We start from the raw sequence: 22032 nt of genomic DNA on the forward strand, positions 1-22032 counted from the left end.
TTGTTCAGATCCACCTACTATAGCATATAGCTGCCATACAAATTAACCGATCAAAAACAAGTTTTTGTATGGAAAACTTCTTTTATTTGTGAAGGGTACTATAGCTTCGGTGCAACCGAAGACAATGGTTTTTTCTTGTTTGTGTATATGTGTGTTGTTCCTGAAAATGTTTTCTCCTCTTTTTCTGCACTCAAGTTGTACTTTTTTCCACCCGCTTGTTGTTTATTGTTTGCTGCCGGCGCAAGCATTGTTGGTTGTTTGTTGCTACAAGCATGTATGCTGTTGTTTTTGTTGTAATATTAATGGCTGTTCTGACACAATTTTCGATTCATCGTTTCTACTTCGATGAGGGCGCCACCCCTTGCTTGCCGCCTAGTAACACGTTATCCACAAGCCAAACCACCATCCTTTTCGCCTTTGGTACTAACAGCTTTACTACATACGAGTATGTAGTCCCTTCCGCTTTAACATCTCAACTTATACGCTTTATTCGTATGTCTGTTTTTTTATACATTTTTGCAACTTTTCACAGTTCAACGCAGTCGTAAGTTCTGTTTTTCTACTTATTAAATTCATGTACCTCCGCCCCTGCTACGCGGTAGCTGTAAACATGTCTGCAGTGTATGTAGTGCTGTGGATGTATATATGTATAGTCACATTCTCGATTTGGTTCTGTGGAACATTGAAGCTTTCACGAACTCAATGTTATTACAGATTTAAAGCTTAATTTATATTGCTTCACATCGTTTTAGCTTTTAATAGATAAAATCGACTTGTTTGGTGCTTTGTACGCTGATGAAATTGATTCTGTTCTAAACAGATTACGAAGATATGATAATGATTACAAGTAATTCGAGATTATTTGCTAATGTATCGAATTTCTTATCTTAATCGTCCATTTATACGTCGCCACTCTAAGCAGGTAAAAGGAGCTTTAAAAATTTTAAGGATTCGTCACTGTTTTGGAGAGAGAAATCGTATCGCATACCACTCCTTCTCAATTTTTCTCACTCTTTCTCAAATTCTCTATCTCAATCTCAGTTGGAGTTTCTTCTGCATTTCGAAAAAAAACGCAAATAAAATTTTCTATATCGTATATACAGGTATTGAGTAATAAAATAGAGGTAGAGGAGGTATTGGGTAATAAAATAGCAACTGAACACGGTTGGATACTTTACAACCTATTAACGGTAAAGGTTTTAGTGGAATGTTTTTGGATGAAGTAGTAACGATAAAAGATGGATAGAGAGAATATATATACTCGTATATAAGTTCTAACAAAAAATCCATTATTTTCCAATAGATGGCTTTAGTAATATATATCTTTTGTTGTATAAGTGCGATCGTGTTGCGTTTGATGGCGTTAGAAAAATAAAATCTAGTACTAAAAAAACTTCTTGGAGAATCTTGTGATTGTTTGACTCAATAATGTTTGAGCACGCCCTAAAGAGAGACATCAGCAAAGAGAAAATATTTTACAGTTTTTCTTCGATAAAGGCGAAAACCCAAGCCAGGCGGCTGAAAATGTAAATAGTGTTTATGATTATGATACTACTTATAATCTTCAATCAGATCTAGTTTTGGTTTCGCCGATTATGCTCCGGGGACTTGGATGTCACATCACACTTTGGAAGCCCAATTCGAAAAAATCGACAAAATGATGGAAAGTGTCGAGTCCGGCCGTCATGTAAGCACTCTTTCGGTTACCAGAGAACTACATAAACATTGCACAAAAAACCGTTTGAAACCATTTATATAAGACTGGACACAAAAAGAAGCGCGATGTATGGGTGCAAAACGAGTTAACACGAAAAAAACCTACTGGACCAAATTTCCATCTGCGTGTCGCTGCTGAATCGCAACAAATTCGATTCATTTCTGAAGCGCATGGTTACTGATGATCAAAGGTGGGTTACTTGCGACAACGTGAAACGAGAACGGTCGTAAGGATTGACAGTCAGCAAAGTTTTGCTCTGTATTTGGGGGAATCATCAACATACTATTAGCTGTTCTACTACGGCCACACCCTTAATTTGAAGCTCCAGAATCAGCCAGTTAATAAGGAAAGGCCAAGCCACACACATCCATAAAATCCCCTATAAAATATCAGCAAGTGATGGAATAAAACGGTGCATATTTACTATATTTTGTCTGAGTGGGTTCTTATCTTGTCAAGTACAGTCATTTAGGTGGCGTTCCTAAAAACTACTCGTTAAAAATGTATAATATTATATTTACAACCATCTTATAGCTCTAAACCCTCATTGATTGGCAATGAAATATATTCGGTATAAGTTTTAAGGAGGACATAAGTTTCTAGTCTAGCAATTGGAAAGTATCGTTTATTTTCATACTTTGCCAAAAATATTTCCTGAAAGAAATTTTCAAAATTTAGAAATTATTGCGGTTTTAGGGTTGTGGCAACTTTAAATGCGACACTATACCATCTTTATTGAAACGGATATCGCAAGTTCTAATATGTGGATTTCGATGATTTTTGGAATAAGTATTTATAAAATATCTCCCTGAAATGTACAATATGAAAGAAATAAAACTGAAATTTGTAATATTTAAAAAAAAATTCGAAAAAGTTAAAAAATTATTGTAAAATTCCCGCTTAATTTTTGAGTAGCCGCCATTTTTTTACTCAGTTTTGTTTGTTTTCTATTAGTTTGGTTCATATGATGATAACATTTGTACTAATCAGGAATGTGTCATTGTTTTTATATATCAGATATCCATAAGAATAGAAATTGTGACTCGGTCTTTTTACTACTTACTTCTTTTAAGGACGCATAACTTTGTGAAAACTTATGTTTTCTTTTGAAATGTATTTTGTATGCTCTTAAAATATGGATTAAGAAATGATAAACAAAAAATTGTAAAAATCTCATTTCTTTTATTTCCAGTTGCCACAAGAAAAAGCTCGCTAATTGGGTCATATACTAAAATACCCACTTATGAAATATTATGAGCGGTATTTTTTACTCATTTTTTCTAATTAAATAAAATATTGACAGGCAGTTTCAAAAAAATGTTTATATACCGTTAAGCACGATTAACAACTTAATTAAAGCGCACATACTTCTTATTTTTGATATTTTAACACCAGAAAGTGATGTGCAACGCTTTGCAATCCACGTACACGTTTATTTCATTTGTGTGAAAAAAGTTATTGATCAACATTTTTATAATTTAAAACTAAGTCATAAAGCTCAAAATAGTCAAAAGCGTGGGTGAAAACTGTCAGAAAAGGCTAACGGGCATTTACGTGTATTTGAAAAATGCAACGCCTTGCAAGTGAAGCGTCAATGAAATGTGCCGCAGGCGAACGTAGGTAAGGTTTTTCGCGAATATACATATGTGTAAATATGTATATGCTTACATTTGCATGTGTATATGTGCCGCTTAATTGCACATGCAAATTGATTTGCATAACTTATTTTATACTATTTTCACGCATACATACAAAGGCGTGGTCAGACGCGCACCAAAAAGAACGAGAGTCCTTGCGCAGAAACTACCACCGTGCCACACTATGCGGAACGCGCCAAAGCAAAGGTCAGATTATTGCGCTGAAATATGCAAATACCCACAGAAATAGCTGTAAAAGCACAATAAGTGCGTGAAGTGAAGCGTGCACCACGATACTATACTGCTACATATATGTGTGTGTGTGTGTGTGTTTGAGTTCACCCCTCATTTTGGCATTAGCATTTTGGCATTAATGAGCCACGCGCAAATTGCAAAACAAGTACAATATCTACAACAAAAAGAGCGCAACAATATGTGTGGCAGCAACAGTCACACCCATACATACATATATGCAAACATTCAAACAAACATATACACTTACACATGCTTGCATTTTTTAATTGTCTGTTGATTGGTTTGCGTGGGTGTGCCCACGCGCTCGTGCCTACGTCGTTGCTGCTTTGTAGCATGTCATATTGACATTTAAATAAATTTGACAGACCCCTTCAAATTTAAATTGAGTGGAAAATTATTACTACCGTCCATGGCGTCGGTTTACAAAGTGGATAGTTAAGGGTCGTTGTGGTTATTTGAGGTAAGCTTTTTTTTCGAAAATTTTATAATTTTTTAAATTCTATTATATTTTGGTGATTTACACCGCACAGAGCATTGTTGTAGCTATATGGGGGTGTGTCTTTTAATTATTTAAAACTATAGTGTTTTTTATGCGAGTGAGAGAGCTATCTGATGGCCTAAAAAATATATATACAAATGGTCAGCATGACATGCTGAGTCAATTTAGCCATGTCTGTCTGTCTTTCCGTCGGTATATACGCAAACTAGTTCTTCAGTTTTTGAGATATCGATTTGAAATTATACGCATGCCCTTTTCTTCCCAAGAAGCTGCTCAATCGTCGGATCCATTGGTATTGAACCACTATAGCATATGCTGTCATACAAACTGAACGATCGGAATCAAGTGTTTGTATGGAAAACTTTTTTATTTGACGAGATATCTTTAATAATTTTAGCATGGGTTCCTGGAAGGAGGTTAACGTTTTTCTTTTTGTTTTTTTGTTTAAATACAAATATAATTAGATATCCAGACGAGACACATAGGAATAATTTCAGCGCAATGAGAGCAATTCTTTCAAATTTCATAGATTCATATTCATCTTAAATCTTCCATATACTCGTGTATAGGAAAGGTGTTCTCCACTGCCAATAACATATGACTATGTAGATGTCTATAATAGAAGCCAGTCCAATAAAAGGCATTGCATGAGGTAGGCATATATGAAGAGGCTGTTAAAAGGCTGTAAAAAGTACTTCCAGATTAATAGCCAGAAAATTAAGTGACTTAAATCTCAATGTAGTCAAACGATTAGTTTTCAGCTTAGTCTCTTCAGATGAAACATGTTATCGATCCTACCTATTCAATCGACGACACATACGAAAAGCTTTGTATAATATGCAATTTAGTGGCGGATTCAGAAAGTCTTTCGGTCGGGAGGGATTTCTGATTTTCTTTCCAATCTATTTTTAATGCTGATGTTATCGCCTCCACCCACGGTGAGCCGCCACTGATACACATAGATCTAGTTAATTAATATTGATAGAGTTACTCAGCTTAATTCGCTATTTCATATTAGAATGGGTGACTTTGTGACCTAAGAACCGCAAAGTTTTGTGAATATTGTGTAACGAGATTGAGGTTATTTATGTAACACATGTTGTGTTATGAGTTTAATTTGCTAACAAAATAATTTGAGAGTATATTGTAACAAAAAGTTACAGTTTCTCTCACAAGAAGCGTACATATGTATATAAAAACTATAGGTTATGTTGAGTCTGAAAATCTCGCTCGCAAATAAGTGTCCTTTTAGGCTTACAATAGCGTAATAAATACTATACAAGTATGAACTATATAGCCTAGGAATATGTGTATAAATATGTATGTCTGTACGATTTCTGCGGGTGATGACATCGCAAAAATAGAGACTCATTCATGTGGCACAAAAAGCACCTCATAAACAAATGTTATAAAGTTAGTGCGTCTGTTCTACAAGTATTTTTGGCTTAGAAAATGGTGTCGGTTAAGCCAAAATTATTGATAATGAAAAACAGACACTAAACAAACAGAGTTTGGTTAGTTTATGATGGAATAGCATTAGTTTTAATAAATGGTAAAAACACGACAAACGTTAACTTCGTATGCATCGAAACTGTAATACCCTTCACAAGTGGATTTCTTATAGTATAAAAGAGTAGAAAAAATTCCCTAACTTGGTTTTGACTGAACAATATATTCGAAGATTGTAGCATTGCTTTGGATAATAATCCGTGTCGAATTTCGTGAAGATTTCTTGTTAAACGAAAAAGTTTTCCATACAAAAACTAGTTTTTGATCGGTCAGTTTGTATGGATGCTATATGCTATAGTGGTCCGATCTTAACAATTTATGCGGAGATTGTACCGCTGCCTTGGACAATCATCCGTGTCAAATTTTGAGAAGATACCTTTTCAAATAAAAAGGTTATCTCTAGAATCACTCGATTTTGATCAATCAGTTTATACGGCAGCTATACGCTATAGTAATCTGATCTGAACAATTTCTTCGCAGATTAAACCACAGCTTTAAATAGTGAAACATGCCGAATTTCTTATAGATATCTCGTGAAAATGGAAAAGCTTTCTATACAAGCACTTGATTACGATCGTTCAGTTTGTATGGCAGGTATATGCTATATTGGTCCGATATAAGCGGTTCCCACACATGGGCAGCTTCTTGGTGAGAAAAGAACGTGTGCAAAATATCAGATCCATATTTAAAAACTTGAAGGACTATTTGGCGTATATACAGACGGACAAAATGTCACTCTTTCTGTCCGTCTGTATATACCGGGCCAGTCCGGGCTAATTCCACTAAAGTCGGCACGCTGATTATTTATACATATATATATATTTTTTCTCATGTCTACAATTCTTTCTGGGTGTAACAATCATGGAGGGTATACAAATCATAAACTCCATGGAGGGCATAAAAATGATGTAGTGTAAGATGGAAAGTTAGGTTAAGTTATGAAAGATTGAAAAAATATTGAAAAAAAAACCTATTTCCGCATTCGACTTCATCACCACCTTTGATTTTTACAAAACTAAAATAAATGTTAATGCTTATCATAATAACATTTATCTATATGATAGCATTAATATAATAAAATTATACCACGGAGACTTGAACAACACGTGCTTTCCATAAGTAATACATTTAAGCGCGCTTATATATGTATATCTCTACATGTTTACAGTTATATTTGTGTACAAAAATTTATAATAACTTAATATTGTTTGTCTGTCGAGCTTTGATATTTAAACGACATGCGACATTGCCAGCCTTCGAGCGCACACCAAACATTACAATCGTCTTTACGTGCCGCACCAGCAACGGGAAGGCAACACGGCACCACATGAAGCCGAATAACATGCGCACTGCACGACATGTGCATTTTGAGCTGTAAACGAGCAAGCGTCCAACCGGCGCAGCTCATCAAAACAAACTTCAATTTTCAAATTTAATTGCAACTTAATGAAACAACGATGCTTCAAAGGCGATACAACGGTATATGTAACAACAACAACAGTACTATTGTTGGCCATGCGGAATATGCTCATTATCCTTAATGTCGATTTACATACATAAGTAAGGAATTAAGTGCTTTTGCCATGCAATATAGGACGTGCAGAGGAAGCGAACGAGATGACAAAGTGACAAGGGCAAAAGCGTAGTAAAGTGATATGTGGTGTGTATGGTGTGGATTGGTGTAAGAGAGAGGGAAAGAGAGATGTGTGAGAGCAGAAACAGTAAGATAGAGGGCGAGAGTGGGAGAAAGATTTGGGGGAGTGAAAGATATGTGTGGGTGAAGCAAGAGAAACGAAGAGAGAAGCATACATATGTGGAGAAAGTAAGACTAAAATAGATATAGTAGAGGTGGGAGTAGAAAAAAAGAGGCGTAATCGCTAGAGAACAGGTTTCAGCGCACACTTTCTTATTGCAACAACAAATGCCATCTTTAAATTCAATTTGGCAATATTTGAAAACATGCCAATGCATATTTTTGGCGTACACGTATGCATGGGTGTACGTGCTGACGGGCGTTGACGGTCATACTTTGCTATGTGAGAGCCGAGTGCAGCAAAGACAGTGCCTGATTGTGCAGTGCAAAGGTGTTGCAAGAGCGACACATACCTATAAATTCCACTATACAAGTATATACATATATATATATATATATGTTAAATATAACTGTATATAAGTGCATATATTTCTATGTGCCTGCATGTGTGTGAGTAACTGTGCGCAATTTCGCTATTTTTAAGCTGCATTTGTAGCACAGTTTTTGGCGCGCACAAGCCATAATGCAGGCGCAGCACTCCGCATAAGTTCCGTTACCCGTATTTTGTGCGTCATTGTTGTTGTTTTTGCTTTTTTTCAGTCATTGATGCCGTTAATGCTAATGCTGGCACGGGCGGACGGTGGTTGTGTGGGTAGTGTTATCAAATTGCTGATGCTAAGTTGCTGATGTTGCACATTGCCGCTTTATACCGGCATCTTAATATCACCTACATACACACATACACATAGATATACAACAACAACAACAAAATAAATATGCATATACACCGTTATTGGCCACAAGTCGTTGCTTGCGCTGGCAACATTTGCGGTGTTGCAAGTAAACGCCACCATTTGCAAGCGCACCACGTGTGCTCGCTAGGTATTGGCTTGACTATCAGCTTCCTTCCTACGGTTTTTCTGGCGTGCTTTTTTTTTCCAAAGCATCTACGGGCACGTTACAATTTAGCGATAAGCAAGACGTTGCTTTGCTTCCGCTTGCTTTTTCTTCTTCTTCTTTTTCTGCAATTTTTTGGCTTGGCGACATTTGGCACGGGAAGCTACTTGAGCCGCAATGAGAACCACTTAAAGATTCTTTGCAATTTAGGTTGGACTCGCAGCAGATTTCTTGTGTGGGTGTGTGTGTGCGTGTGTTGCAGGCGAACGCTAATGCGACAAGGTAAGGCGAGAACACTTTTTGGATAAATACACACAAGTACTTAAATAACGATGCCAAGGGGGTTAGGTAGAATATAGGTGGTTAAATGGTGATATGCTCTGAAAATGGCTATTTAGTTCTTGGTATATTTAACGTTAGGCAGCTTAAAGTTAGAGCAGTAGTAGTTAGCCATTTTTAGAAGAATTCAAATATTATGGAAATACGCTTGTGGAAACCAAATTTGAATTTCCTATTATGCAGCAAAAGATAGCATAATTAGCAGATAACTTTTTTATAACGATATTAAGTGTTAGTTAACGGTATGTGTATAAAAATCATTTCATTGTGGGACTACGACAGAGATATAAGTAGAGTATAATGTTTGTACTCTGGTATGATAGATAATAGAGAGATCCGTAAAGGCTGAGCAAAGAGTATAGCTAGAGCAAAGCTTAGACTGCAATAAAACAGCATAATGTTTTATATAACGGTGTTTATATAAAACAAGAAAAAAAACATGAATTTCAGTTCCACGCAAGCTATAATATTCTTCAGAAATAGTTTTAGTAAATGTTTCCAAATAAAAACTTGATTTTGATCTGTCTGTTTGTATAACAGCTATGTGATATAGTGATCCGATCTGAAAAAATTGTTCAGGTATTATATCATTGCCGTGGACTGAAAACCATGCCAAATTTTGTGAAGATATCTCGTCAAATAAAAAGTTTTCCATACAAGAGCTTCATTTGGATCGATCAGCTTGTATGGCAGCCATATGTAATATTGATCCAAGCTGAACAACATATTTACAAATTGTAGCGTGGAAGCTTGGAAAAGAGATAATGGCAAATTTCGTTGTGATATCTTGTCAACTAAAATGTTTGCCATACAAAAATTTAATTTGGATCGGCCAGTTTATATGGCAGCTATCTTCTATGGTAGTCAGCGGTTCTAGCAAATAAGCAGCTACTTGGGGAGAGAAAGACGTGTACAAAATTTCAGCATGATATCTCATGAGCTTAACGACTAGTTTGCGTATATACAGACAGTGGAACATGGCTAAATCGACCCAGCTCGTCAAACTGATCATTTATATATATATTTTATAGGGTCTCCGACGTTTGCTTCTGTGAATTACAAATTTCGTGGACAACTATGGGTATACTAAGTATATATTATACACCTATTAATTCAGGATATGCAAATTCTTTTATTCTTAGCGCCGACCGCAGTTGTTGTAAATTAAACAGTTGTATCCTATTGTATCATAAGGCTGAGCACATAGTGATGCGAAGAGCAAAGCGAGAAAATTTTAAAAATAAATATTTTCTTAAATTAAGTTTTCTAAAAGAGAAGCCATACTTGTAGATGGTTCGCTTTTGTGTCAATTCAGTTACATGATATAAAGAAATGCACTAGGGTGAGCAAACAAAGTTTTTAAGACTAAGAACAATTAAGACTTTATACCCACAGGCAGAATAAAATGCATGGTATGCAATAACTGTATTGAGAATAATACTTTTGCCCAAAGCGATAAGAGTTTTCCAGCGTGCAACTGAGATACCCTTAGATCACTTCAACTCATCCAGCATCAGAAGAAAGATACACTGAATCGTGGATAATATATAACTTGTAGAGATTCATTAGAAATCATAAAAATTTTTTAAAGCAATTTATTAAACTTGGTGTCAAAAAATCCTTCCGGCCAAGACGTGATGTATTTAAAGTATTTAGTGAGATAATTTGATCCTGAATCTTTCGTCACTGCTTTCACTGAAGTTTATTCAGCAATATTGGCTGTACTCGTAATATTTACAGCGGATATTATGATATTTTTCGACTGAAGGCTTACTATTAGAGAACATGCAAAGGAGTTTGGTTTTGGGAATATGAAATAATTCGAATCAACGCTGTTTATAGTATATATAATAATATACAATATTTAAAGTCGAACATAAGGTCTTATCGCTGTATGGTAAATTCGATCGGGTTATACTGTATAACGTGAGAAAGGTGAGATTTTGTAATTAAAAAACTTCTCAGACAGTTTTATGATTGCTTTACTTGAGCAGGCATCAAAGATGGACGCCAGTAAAGACAAGATAATGCATGTTTTGGAGTTTCCTTCGCTGAAGATATATATATATATAATATATACGATATTGTAACAGAAAATACAATGTATATCAGCGCAATTTTGGTTTCGTCGCTTCCGTTCCAGTAATTGTAGTGGCAGAGATGAATTAGGCTCTGAAGGCAAATTGTCGAAGATATCGATAAAATAATGGAAATCCTTGGTCCGGCCATCATATAAGCACAGCTTCGATTGGAGCTCAGGAGCTAATAACCATTGCAAAAATAACCGTTCGTAACTACTAAAACTGGATACAAAAAGAATCTCGATGTGTGGGTACCACATGAGTTAACGGCAAAAACACCTAATGGACCGAATTTTCTGCGAATCGTTACTGAATCTTAACGAAATCGATCCATTTTTGGAGCGGTTGGCTGCTGATGAAGTCACTTACGACAACGGTCGTGATCGAATCACGTTGAGCCGGTGCAAACGGTGGCCGAGCCAGGATTAACAGTCAGAAGGTTTTGCTATGCGTTCGTTGGTATTGGCGGGGAGTCATCTACTATGAGTTCCTACACTACGGCCAAACTCTTAATTCGGTTCCATACAATCAACAATTGGACCGTCTGAAGAAGGCAATTGCCTAGAAGTGGTCAGCTTTTGCCAATAGGAGAGAAACTGTGTTCTAATAAGACCACGCCAGGTTATAGACCTGGATAGAGACTCGCCAGAAGCTATGGGAGCTTGGTTAGGATGTTCTTATGCATCCACCTTCAAGTGCAGTTCTAGCATGAAGTGATTACTGCTTCTTCCTTGCTTAATGTTGTTGGCGAAAAACTCGCCTAAAAAGAAGCTTATGAGAATCGACTGTTCCAGTTTTTAGCCAAAACGGACGAGGTAAGAGTGTCATTATAAAACTATTCCCTTTAAACTGCTAAGCAGTTATTAAATAAACCGATGCATATTTTACCTAAATCGGTTCATTCTAACTATGCTAAGTAAAGCCTTCAATTTAAGTAAAAAGTAATGGTTTTGTTTTACTAAAAATTCAAATTTGAAAGAACACTACCTTTTCACAAGTAAATCCAAAATTCATACAAATAAGGCAGGAAGGATACCGCTTACTTTTATTTAAAATAAGAGCATATTTTTTCAACAGTAAAACACGCTGTATAATAAATAACTTAAATTGCTATCAAATGGCATATTATATACACCAGTCAGGTTTTACTGAGCTTTCCTTTGCCTTTCGTCCCTTTCAACACCTGCAGGCACCCACTGAGTGAGTTTGTGTGTCTGTGTGCGTATATATTATACAAATATTATATATATATGCAAATGTAATTTTGCACGTGAAAAAACTAATATTTTGCATTAACAGCCGTTTGGTTGGCACTCATAAACATTACAAAACACATAATCGCCAACAACCACACACAAACTCCGCCCACACACACATACGCACGCGCACAAACCTGGGTCAGAATTGCATATGTGAAATGTGTCCATGATATGCAGATTTGTTGTGTTCACATTTACTTGGTCATAAATTATCATCAAATCCTAGTCAGGACGCAGGCAACGTTGGCAACCATGGCAGTGGCGAAGGCAAAAACGCATGTATCCGCTGTCACCGTTGGCACACCAAAGCCAAATAAATGGCGAGTGGAAAAAAATGGAAAAAAAAATAAACCGAAATGGCCACAAATCGTTATTGGCCCCATTTGAATGTGATAAAAATATTTATGGCAAATAAAAATTGCAAAAAAAAGCAACACACAAAAGTGAAATAGAAATAACGCAAGCGAATGTGCAAATATATAAAATATCTATCAAATGTGTTTAGTTGCGCACAACACGGGTAAATGTGCCGCAACACACATGAGGTGAGTGGCTGGTGCTTTCAGCGATCACCGCTGTCAGTGGGCTCAACTAGTAAAAATTAACCTCAAAGCGTTTTTCACCGTTCGTTCAGTCAACCGCATTTTACCCACTAACTAACCGTTATGTTTCCGTTAGGCACTGAAGTGTGATGAAGCTGCGCATAAAGGGTGTTGGCTAATGGATGTGAACAGTGATTGGACTAAAATTGTATGGGATTTAACGGATTTAACATAAGCAACCTTTGACCTATGATGTTTGTTTTAAAAAGGAGACAAATATTGATTTGAAGCTGGTTGGGTTAGGTTAAAGTGGCAATGTGTAGTTTACTGCTTATGCAAAAATTATTAACTTTTTTTGATGTTAAGTTTTAACGATAATTAAGGGTGTATTTTCAAGAGATTTTGAGTAATTTTCACCTTGTGAAGGGTCTAATTTACTACTGTACTGTATTTACTGCACCAATATAAACTAGTTTGAGTTATTCTACCTTTTGTCATTATATTTGGCTAACTTAAGCATAACTATCCACGTTTTTCCGAGAGGTCGTTTAGCTTTGAATTTATTTATCTACGCCGTTATGGCATCTAATGAATTCAAGAAAAAATGAACTTAATATTTACAGACGCATAATTAACATATTTGTTTCCAGATGACGCTTACAAGTAAGGATTCATCGGAGCTAGGGATGCTTGAAAGAACGACTATATACACTTTCACTTCTAAGCACTCATTAAACATTCACATGTAACGATATTTTTACACTTGGTAGATACTGCTTTTCTTCTAAAGACTTTCTAGATACTAGTTCTAGATCTGCTAAATTCGAAGTTTCTTAAAAGGTCTTCCAAAATATCTGTGAAATTATTATTTAGACTTTAAGTCCAAAATATGATTAGTTAGATTTTAAAAATGATCCCTTCAGCTTAAGTTCGATGTTAAGGTGAGAATCTTACCGAATGCCAGCTGCAGACGCTCAATGGAAGAAGACAATATGGAAGCATCTCAACACTTCTTTCTTGATTGTTCCGCGTATGTGATATCAAGGCTTAAACATTTGTGAGCTCATACTTTCAGATTCCCCACTGAGCTGGACGGAAAGAAATTAAACGCTTAAGCAAATTCGTATTTTTTAAAAGATCGGAGTTCTATTTTTATGGCTGACAAAGGACTGCATATAGTAGTCCAAGTGCTATCTTTGGATTAGCCAGCGAATCTAACCTAATCTGCTTAGGTTTCTTAAAATTAGCTCAAAAGGCTTGAGAGCGAAAACTTTGAAATAAAATTAGAGTTATTTGTTTGCAATTACTTTCCGAAAAAAATTTACTTAAAGGAAGTAAAGTATGAAAATCACAGCAGCATTGTAAAATCGTTACTAAAATCTCTGTTTTCACACTTAGATCGTTGTTAATGAGCTAGAGCTAAATCAAGTGTCAGAGATGCATCAAATTATCACATTTTAATTATAAATTATTTGTGATAGTAATTGAGATCTGAACAAAATCATATTTATGAAATAAAATTTAGAAATGTATCAGAGGAACATATATTAATTTTAATCTCAAAACCATCTTTCTTATATGAGCACGATTCTAACTTCCAAAGAATTTCTTTTGTTTCCAAATTCACTTCTTGTCACTCTTTTGTTACAAATGTAGTAATACCTATATCAATACCTAAGTTTTTTGCCGGGCAAATTTATCTTTGCCCCCAAAAGTATGCAACGTATACACAAATCGAAAATTTTGTGAAAAAATGTACCAGAGTGCATACAAATAACGGCAACGTGTTTGCAACATACTCGTGTACTTACAAACGAGTTTCTCACATTTACATATAAGTAAGTTGAGGCATAGCGCAGAGAGAAGAGCAAATATGATAGCGATATTTGTACATAAATACATAGTTGACAGTTGTTAGCTGCATACGGTACACATGAACCGCTATATATTCAAATAACTGCATACGTGTCTGTACGCCGGATGATGGATGACAATTTTTATCTGATTTCAGTGTGCTAAAAAATTTCAACACAGTGGAAGAAGAGAAAATGACAAATCTGAGAACAACCAAAAAACAACAACGAAAAATAAAGCAAAGAAAGAGCAAAAAAGTGAGATAGAAACAGAAATAACGGTACAATAGCAGAAATAACTGTACAGCAAAAAAACTACAAGAATGATAACGACAAAGGAGAGACAAAAGGTGAAAATGCAGGCAAAAACAAAAAAACGCACGAAAAAACTTAAAAAAATTTAATAAATGAAACTAAGTGAAAATAATGAAATGAAATTAAAAAATGAAAACAAAAAAATTAAAAAAATATTAAATCAGCAACATTTGGTACCAAAATATGATATCACCAACAAACCAAAAACGTGTAAAGAAGCAAAAAAAAAACACGCACAATAGTGTTAACGAACCTATAACCCACTCACAGCGCGCACAGTACAATCAAGTACCTGTGCACCGTTATTGCAACAAAATGGCGCATCAATTTGCAAAACAGAAGAACGAAAAACCGTATAGCAACCGACAGGAACTAACAAAGTACGAAATCAAATTGCAAAAAAAAAACAAAAAAAAAAAAACAATAACAAAACAACCAAAACTAAAAATAACAATAAAAACGTAGCGAAATGGAGAGGGTGATGCAAAGTGCGGGGCTGCGCAGCATAAAAAATGCAAAATAACAATAAAAAAAGAAATAATAACACAGCACGCTATCAAATGGAACGAAATGAAAAGAATAGAAGAGACAACAAAAACGACAACTAAGTATTTTTGCAGGGCGAATAAAATAGCGTGAAAAAGTGAGGACGACTGCAATAAAAAAAAGTCGAAATAAAAATGAAACAAAAGTAAAATGTTGAAATTGACGAAAAAACATGACGTTGCATACGTTAAAAGCTAACTTGTGAATTGGTTGATAACGTTCGTTGAAAATGACGCTAGTATATGTATGAAATAGGGTGGGGGGCAGGTGGCAGGTGGAGCGAATGGAACTATTTTGGCATGTGGCAAGGGTACTCAACATGCAGCATTGGGGCTGTTTTATATCTATATCTGCATATATATATATGTACATACATGTAGAAAATTTTGTCATACAGTGTTACATATTAATAGAAGCACTTGGTTTTATAGATCGAAAGTTAGTAACAGCTATTTGGTTGTATGGACTTTTATAAAAATATATAAAAGTATATTACATTTTTAAACAGTTTTTTACATATTAATATAAACACTTGCTTTTTACAGATTGAAAGTTATTAACAGCCACTTGACTGTTTGAACGTTTTTTAAGTATATATATATATATATATATATATTGACAATATTTTTAGACAGTTTTATACATATAAATAGAAACAGTTGCATTTTGAAAGCCTAAAGCTAGTAACAACTAGCTAGTTGGTTGATTTACACATCATTTTATGCCGTTTAACGATTTTATATCAATTAGATATGGAAATTTTGATATAAAATTTTAAAAATATTTATTCGGAAAAGTCATGGAATTGAATTTTCGACACTTGGACAAGTAATTCTAAGCTTTATTGTTATTTCCGTTAATAACAAACGCAAAAATATACAAAGTAGACATATTTGAGTACTGAAATTAGTATATATTATACAGTGACATCTACAGACCGTTATAAGTAACGGTAATTTTAAGTTTTCATAATAGCTTTTTATAATTGAAATGACTTTCTGAATATCTTCTTATAGAAAATAGCTGGTATACAATATAGAATAAGGGCTATATCCTTGAGAATACCTGAATTTATGATAGAAGATAGTTTAGACAACCATATAATAGTATTTTTTTTTTAGAATATTAGATGTGCATACCTTCATTGAGAGGTATTTTGAGAGAGATCGTTCTCTATAACATGTTCTTAAACAAGGTTAAAGGTTAGAAATTTTCACGTTTTATTTTGTTTCAGTTAGAAGGAAGAGCGCTGTTATGAGTACTATACTACGCTCTATGAGAAGTCATAGAGTCTAGCGCTAAGTCTAATTATAATTAAAGGCAATATCTTTATAACTATAATTCCGATCAGTCTTACAGTTCAAATATATACAAAAAATTAACAAGGAATGTTATAATAGAGTGTAAAAACATATAAAAAATAATTTTCATGAGTTCAAGTTTTATAAAAAAATTTCATCACATTATCTTGGTATAATGCTTATCTCCATAACTAATTCTTAGAAACACGAACTTTCTAAATTTTTTTTTTTCTCAATGCACAACTATTAATATGCCCACAACTCTACTTAGTTACATAAATATGCATGTTCTAGAATATATATTATATAGTATGTATAGTATGCGAGTCATTGTACTTACCAGCAAATACTGATGTTGAATTGTGATGCGGATCGTAGGGACATACGGCTTGGCCGCTTTTGTTCGCCTCCTGGGTATAGTTGTACTCGTTGATTATGTATGTATTACACATAGGCCGAAATGAATTGGTGCCGCACACGAACAAACGACCCGGCGACGTCACTACCATGATGCGAATGTAATTTTGACATGCCTCCTGTTAAATTGAAAAAAAAAGAGAAAACGAGCAAGAAAACACAACGTGGCATGAGTAAACATTTTTTTGGCTCGAATCCGAGGGAATTAACTCAATAAAGTAAGAGCGGTTAAGCGCTATGTATTAAAATGGAAAAATCTTAAATTTATAGTGAATTTAAAGTGAGAAAAAATTTACATTTTTATGTATGTATATTCATAATTTATTATATAAATATTTTAAAAACAAAAAAAAAAATTAACTTCGGCTGCACTGAAGCTTCACATGGCAGTAATATGCTATAGTGACTCAGCTCGTCACGTTAATCATTTATATATATATTTTTATATGGTCGCCGACGTTTCCTTTTGGGTGTTACAAGCTTCTACAAGTAGTCAACTTCATATACCCAATTGAAACGTAATTTGTGTTTTGAATAAAAATCAAATTTTTAAACTTCAAAAATCTATCGAAATTTTTTACTTCACAATAGCATATATATATTCCTGTAAAATCTAATGACCTTTTTTGCGAAATAACTAAAAATTAATTTGTATTAACCGGTTGAGAATTATCCGAAGTTTTTTTGCGGAAATAAATCTAACGCTTTTTACGCATTTCGAGAAAGTTAGTATAATTTGCTCATAATTGTTTACTGGATAGAAAATTAGACCCTAAAATATGTGACATATTTAAAATCTGCCAAGATATTGCAGATACCTATTTTTGAAGGGTGTACTTTATCACAAACACTAATATTTGAATAGCTCAAGGCTTTCAGTAAAGGTCTTGAAGTCAACGAAAACTGTCCTCATGCGCGTCGTCTGATAACATCGACAAAGTTAAGGAAACAGTGCTTCTAAATCGTCATATTGGCATCAGAGAGACAGCCGAGGATCTCAACATTTCTTATGGATTAACTCAACACATTTTGGTTAATGTTTTGGGTATGAAGCGTATCAATGCTAGACTTGTATCAAAACAGCTGAATATTTTGCAAAAACGAGGTCGAGTAGAGATGACAAGGTCGCAAAAAAGATGTTTGACAATATAGCTGAGGACCCTTCATCCATCAAACGCATCGTTACTGATGACGAGACCTAGGTTTGGGAATATGACATCGAAACTTTAAAAAAATTTAGCGAATGGCGCTGAAGGAACTAAAGGCCATCCTACCCGAGCCTTTTAGCGAGTGTATGGGAAATTGTAAGTATGAAATGTTGGCATGCTTATATTGACTTAGGCGCCTATTTTGAAGGCGATAATAAAGATTCGTAATAAAGTACACGAAAATGTAGTTTTTTGATTAGATATATTGAATGTTCTAAACCAAAAGATGAATTGATTTTGGTGCTTGGGTATTCAGAAGTGAAATCTGAGTTGGCTTTGGTTACGGGCCTTTGTTAAACCTCTAAAAGGATGAAATATATTGCTTATATTCATTTTATTACTTTAAAATGTCATAATGGGGGAATAAGAATTGCTGCTTAGATATCTTGAAACTGCTGAGACTTTCTAAATACTATAAATAATTACCAACTACAATATTTTGATCATCTCAAAATAATCAGAAGTACTAAACTCTTACAATATTCGGTCCCTCATGAACTTAGCCCAAATACTTGTAGAACTAATATTATTTTAAACCATGACATCCCATATGGTAGTTGGAGGTTGTTGAAAGCAAAGCTAAGGTTGTACAGTTGAGTTGAGTATGCGAACACAGCAAGAATGTGTGCTTTTCGCTTACTATTCTTTCTCATTTTCATTATGGCAGTTTATACCAGTTTTTTGTTCGATTCGTTCCACTGCCAGGCTTCATAAATCGAAGAGAGCTTTTATTCTGTTTGATGTATTGTATAATATAATCAATTCAAATATACTGACTGTAGAAGTTCAATGTGTTAAAATATGGATTTTTTCGTAGAAATCCTGAAAAGGGTGAGCACTTCTAAGTGCTGTCGCATATTCATGAGTTTATGACGAATTTTACATAAGGTTTTCACCTACAGCATCTAATTTCTATATTCGGTTTGAAGCCTTACAATTTTCTATTCACTTCGAGTGGCCAAGTAGATTATGTGAACTAAAAGTTTTCCATTTGTCTCGTTTTTTAAAATATGAATTTAAATTTTTGCTTTTATTAAATTAGCAATAACAACTTCCCGAGTACTTTTGTTGTTGTTTTACTTTATGCTTGGTCAAACTCATTGGGGATGCGGCACTTTTTCAATTTTAGCTATGTTTTGTTACCACTCAGTGATCGAATTGTATATTTTTCCATTAAAAAATTACCAAAGTTAATCCGGGTCAAATTCAAGAGACTGTGACGAAGTTTTTGCAATTTATTTATGATTTTGTATACTTTTTCTGTTTTTGTTTTGTGTTTATTTGGCGAGTTTAAAAACAGCTATCTATCAATTTCTGCAAATATTTAATTTCAATTCATTTTTGCAACACTTCCTTCGAGTTTTTGCATCGATATTCGTTTACTTATTAATAAATATATATAAATGTGCGCAAAAAACCGTCAAATGATGGCCATGTTGTTTTTTGTGCTCGTGTCCGCCCATATACATGTACCAAGCTGCGCATGCTGGCATATAATTGCAATTACAAATATACATATACAGCAACAAAGCACCAGCAGTTATGCGACTTTTTCTGATATTGACACAACACTATATAATCATGAATCTATATAGGGTGGTTCTAAAATGTTAATGGAAGCTTTTATAAATCCAAAATTATGGAGGAATTTTTTTTTTATTGTGTTCTCTAACCAACAACTGCAATAAAAATTGAGCTGCAATCGCAAGCGAATTTTACCGACTTGTATACGTCTCTATGAACTCATATTTCTGTTGGTTCTAAAATTTTGAAAGAGAATTTTAAGATGTATTTGTAAAAATCAACAACAACGGCAAGTGAGAGCAGCGGCAGTTTTGTGACTTTTCCCGACAAGAACACGCCACTAAATACTCATGGACAGGGTGGTACTAAAATTTGGAAGAAAATGTTTAAATCATGTTACCTAAAGGTCAACCACAGAAATTATGGGATTATTAACGATATTGACACCTCGTTATATATTATATAATATTATATTTAAGTACAGGGTGGTCCTAAAATGTTGATAAAGCAAATACATCTTTTATTTACTTAAAGTCAACTCCTGATCCACCTATTTTTTTCAGGGAAAAAACGTCCTTAAATTTCACTTCTAGGTGTGTCCTACTTTTGTCGAAAAAAAAATCTCCAAATATCGCTTCTAATGGTTGAGAATTAGGAGTCTGTTTGGGTCTTTTCTCGGAAATATTGGGCTTCGAACATTTTGCGACACGTTCTCATCCTACCACATCCTTTGGTCATCAACATTTTTTTGCTTTTGTACCAGGATTTTAAAGATTGACAGAATGACGCTAAAAAATTCATAATTTCTTAAGAACCACCCTAATGCACATCTTTATCCTACCTTACAAAACGAATCATTGAAATACGAGCAACAATAATCACAAGCACCAACAATGCAACAGCATCATCATCAACAGAAATGACAGCCGCATCAGCAAGTTCGGCATAAAGTCAGTAAGTCCCTTCTGGGCTGCTCGAAAATTTCATGAGTACGCGTGTTTAGCTATTCGATAAGGGTGCGTGTGTGTGTGTGTGTTAATGTGTTCACGCTAACGGGAATATTTCGGCACAAAACATTTGTTAAGTCATTCGAAATGGTCGTGAATACAAAGTAGCCATCCAACCGATCCGCTTACCGCGACAGTTATTTTCGTGTACGAAGTATTTTGTGCTCGTGGCAGCTAACACGCATTGGCAGCGACACGGCGCGACCACGCACATACCAGCACCCACAACGCGGTGCGTAAATATTATCCGATATCTATGTATGGTATGTATATAGACACAGCTATGTATTTTCAACCAAAAAATACCATTCGGCTTCGCGTTTGAGCTGCGTATTTCGCACAATTGAAAACCCCAGGCGCATAGCCGAGCTCTATTGTTTTGCAAAGCTCGTCAGCGCAATAATTTTACTGTTATTAGTTAGATAACGTAGATAAATTTATGTGGTTGGTAGGCGAACGTGTGCTATGGGATTTCTTCGAAAATGCGGGTTGCTTCTGTATTAATAGAAATACCTTAATTATACGAAAGATTTTGTATTGTAATTTGGCACGAATAGAGTCGGTATTGAGTGAGGAGAGATGTTGATGTTGATGCTGTAGACGATTCTTAAAGTGGTATAGCGGTAATTAAAAATTTGAGGTTGAAAGTCGAAAAAATAGAAAAATTAATTTTAGTTACTGCAAGTTGTTGGATATTATACTATTTCAACCATCCTAATATTTCAGGCTTGACATCAATTACACAATATATTTTGAGAAAATTAATATAACTCAATTTTTCTGACGTTTTCATAGCCCAAAATATCGTAATTTGTTGAAAGAATACTTTTATGTTGTACTTTTGTTTCGTTTGGTTGATTCGGGTCGAATTCGCGGTGATTGACGTGGCCTCAGTGAAGATCAGTCACCTCGATCAACTTCATTTTACGGTCTTCTAATAACAATTGAAGGAATTTTTGAGCCTCCATTTATTACATGGCTGAAATAGTTGCTTTTTTCATTATGCCACAAAGAGTGATGAATCGAACAAGTAACTGGTATAAACTGGTATAATGAAATGGAGACAGAATCGCAAAAGGCAGCAGCATTTTAGTGATATAGCCACATACTAATTTTATTGAATTTGACTGAATAACTGTGATATTGCTTGCACGTAAGTAACTTTTTAGCAAGAGAGCAGAACTTAGATATAGTGAGCAGAGCATTATTTAAACAAATTATTATTGATCACAAACCAAAGCCTTAATAACTTATTCCTTGACTTGTTTGCTTGCTTATGTTGTCAAGAAAAATAACCCACTTCAAAATGAAAGGAATAGCAAGATTTCAATTGCCTCGCCATTATATAGAGACTGCGGAAAATGTGAACCATA

At 34.7% G+C, this 22032-nt stretch overlaps 1 protein-coding gene across 1 annotated transcript in view; it reads right to left on the reverse strand.

Annotated features, from left to right (window-relative positions):
* The window catches only part of Sema1a (semaphorin 1a), a 427795-nt gene that overhangs the window by 97717 nt on the left and 308046 nt on the right, over positions 1-22032 (reverse strand). The window contains 1 exon segment of the mRNA XM_070107025.1: positions 16844-17039. Within this exon segment, the coding sequence (XP_069963126.1) occupies positions 16844-17039 (196 nt within the window).

This window comes from Bactrocera oleae, chromosome 3 (assembly GCF_042242935.1).
Source record: "Bactrocera oleae isolate idBacOlea1 chromosome 3, idBacOlea1, whole genome shotgun sequence".
NCBI classification, from domain to species: domain Eukaryota; kingdom Metazoa; phylum Arthropoda; class Insecta; order Diptera; family Tephritidae; genus Bactrocera; species Bactrocera oleae.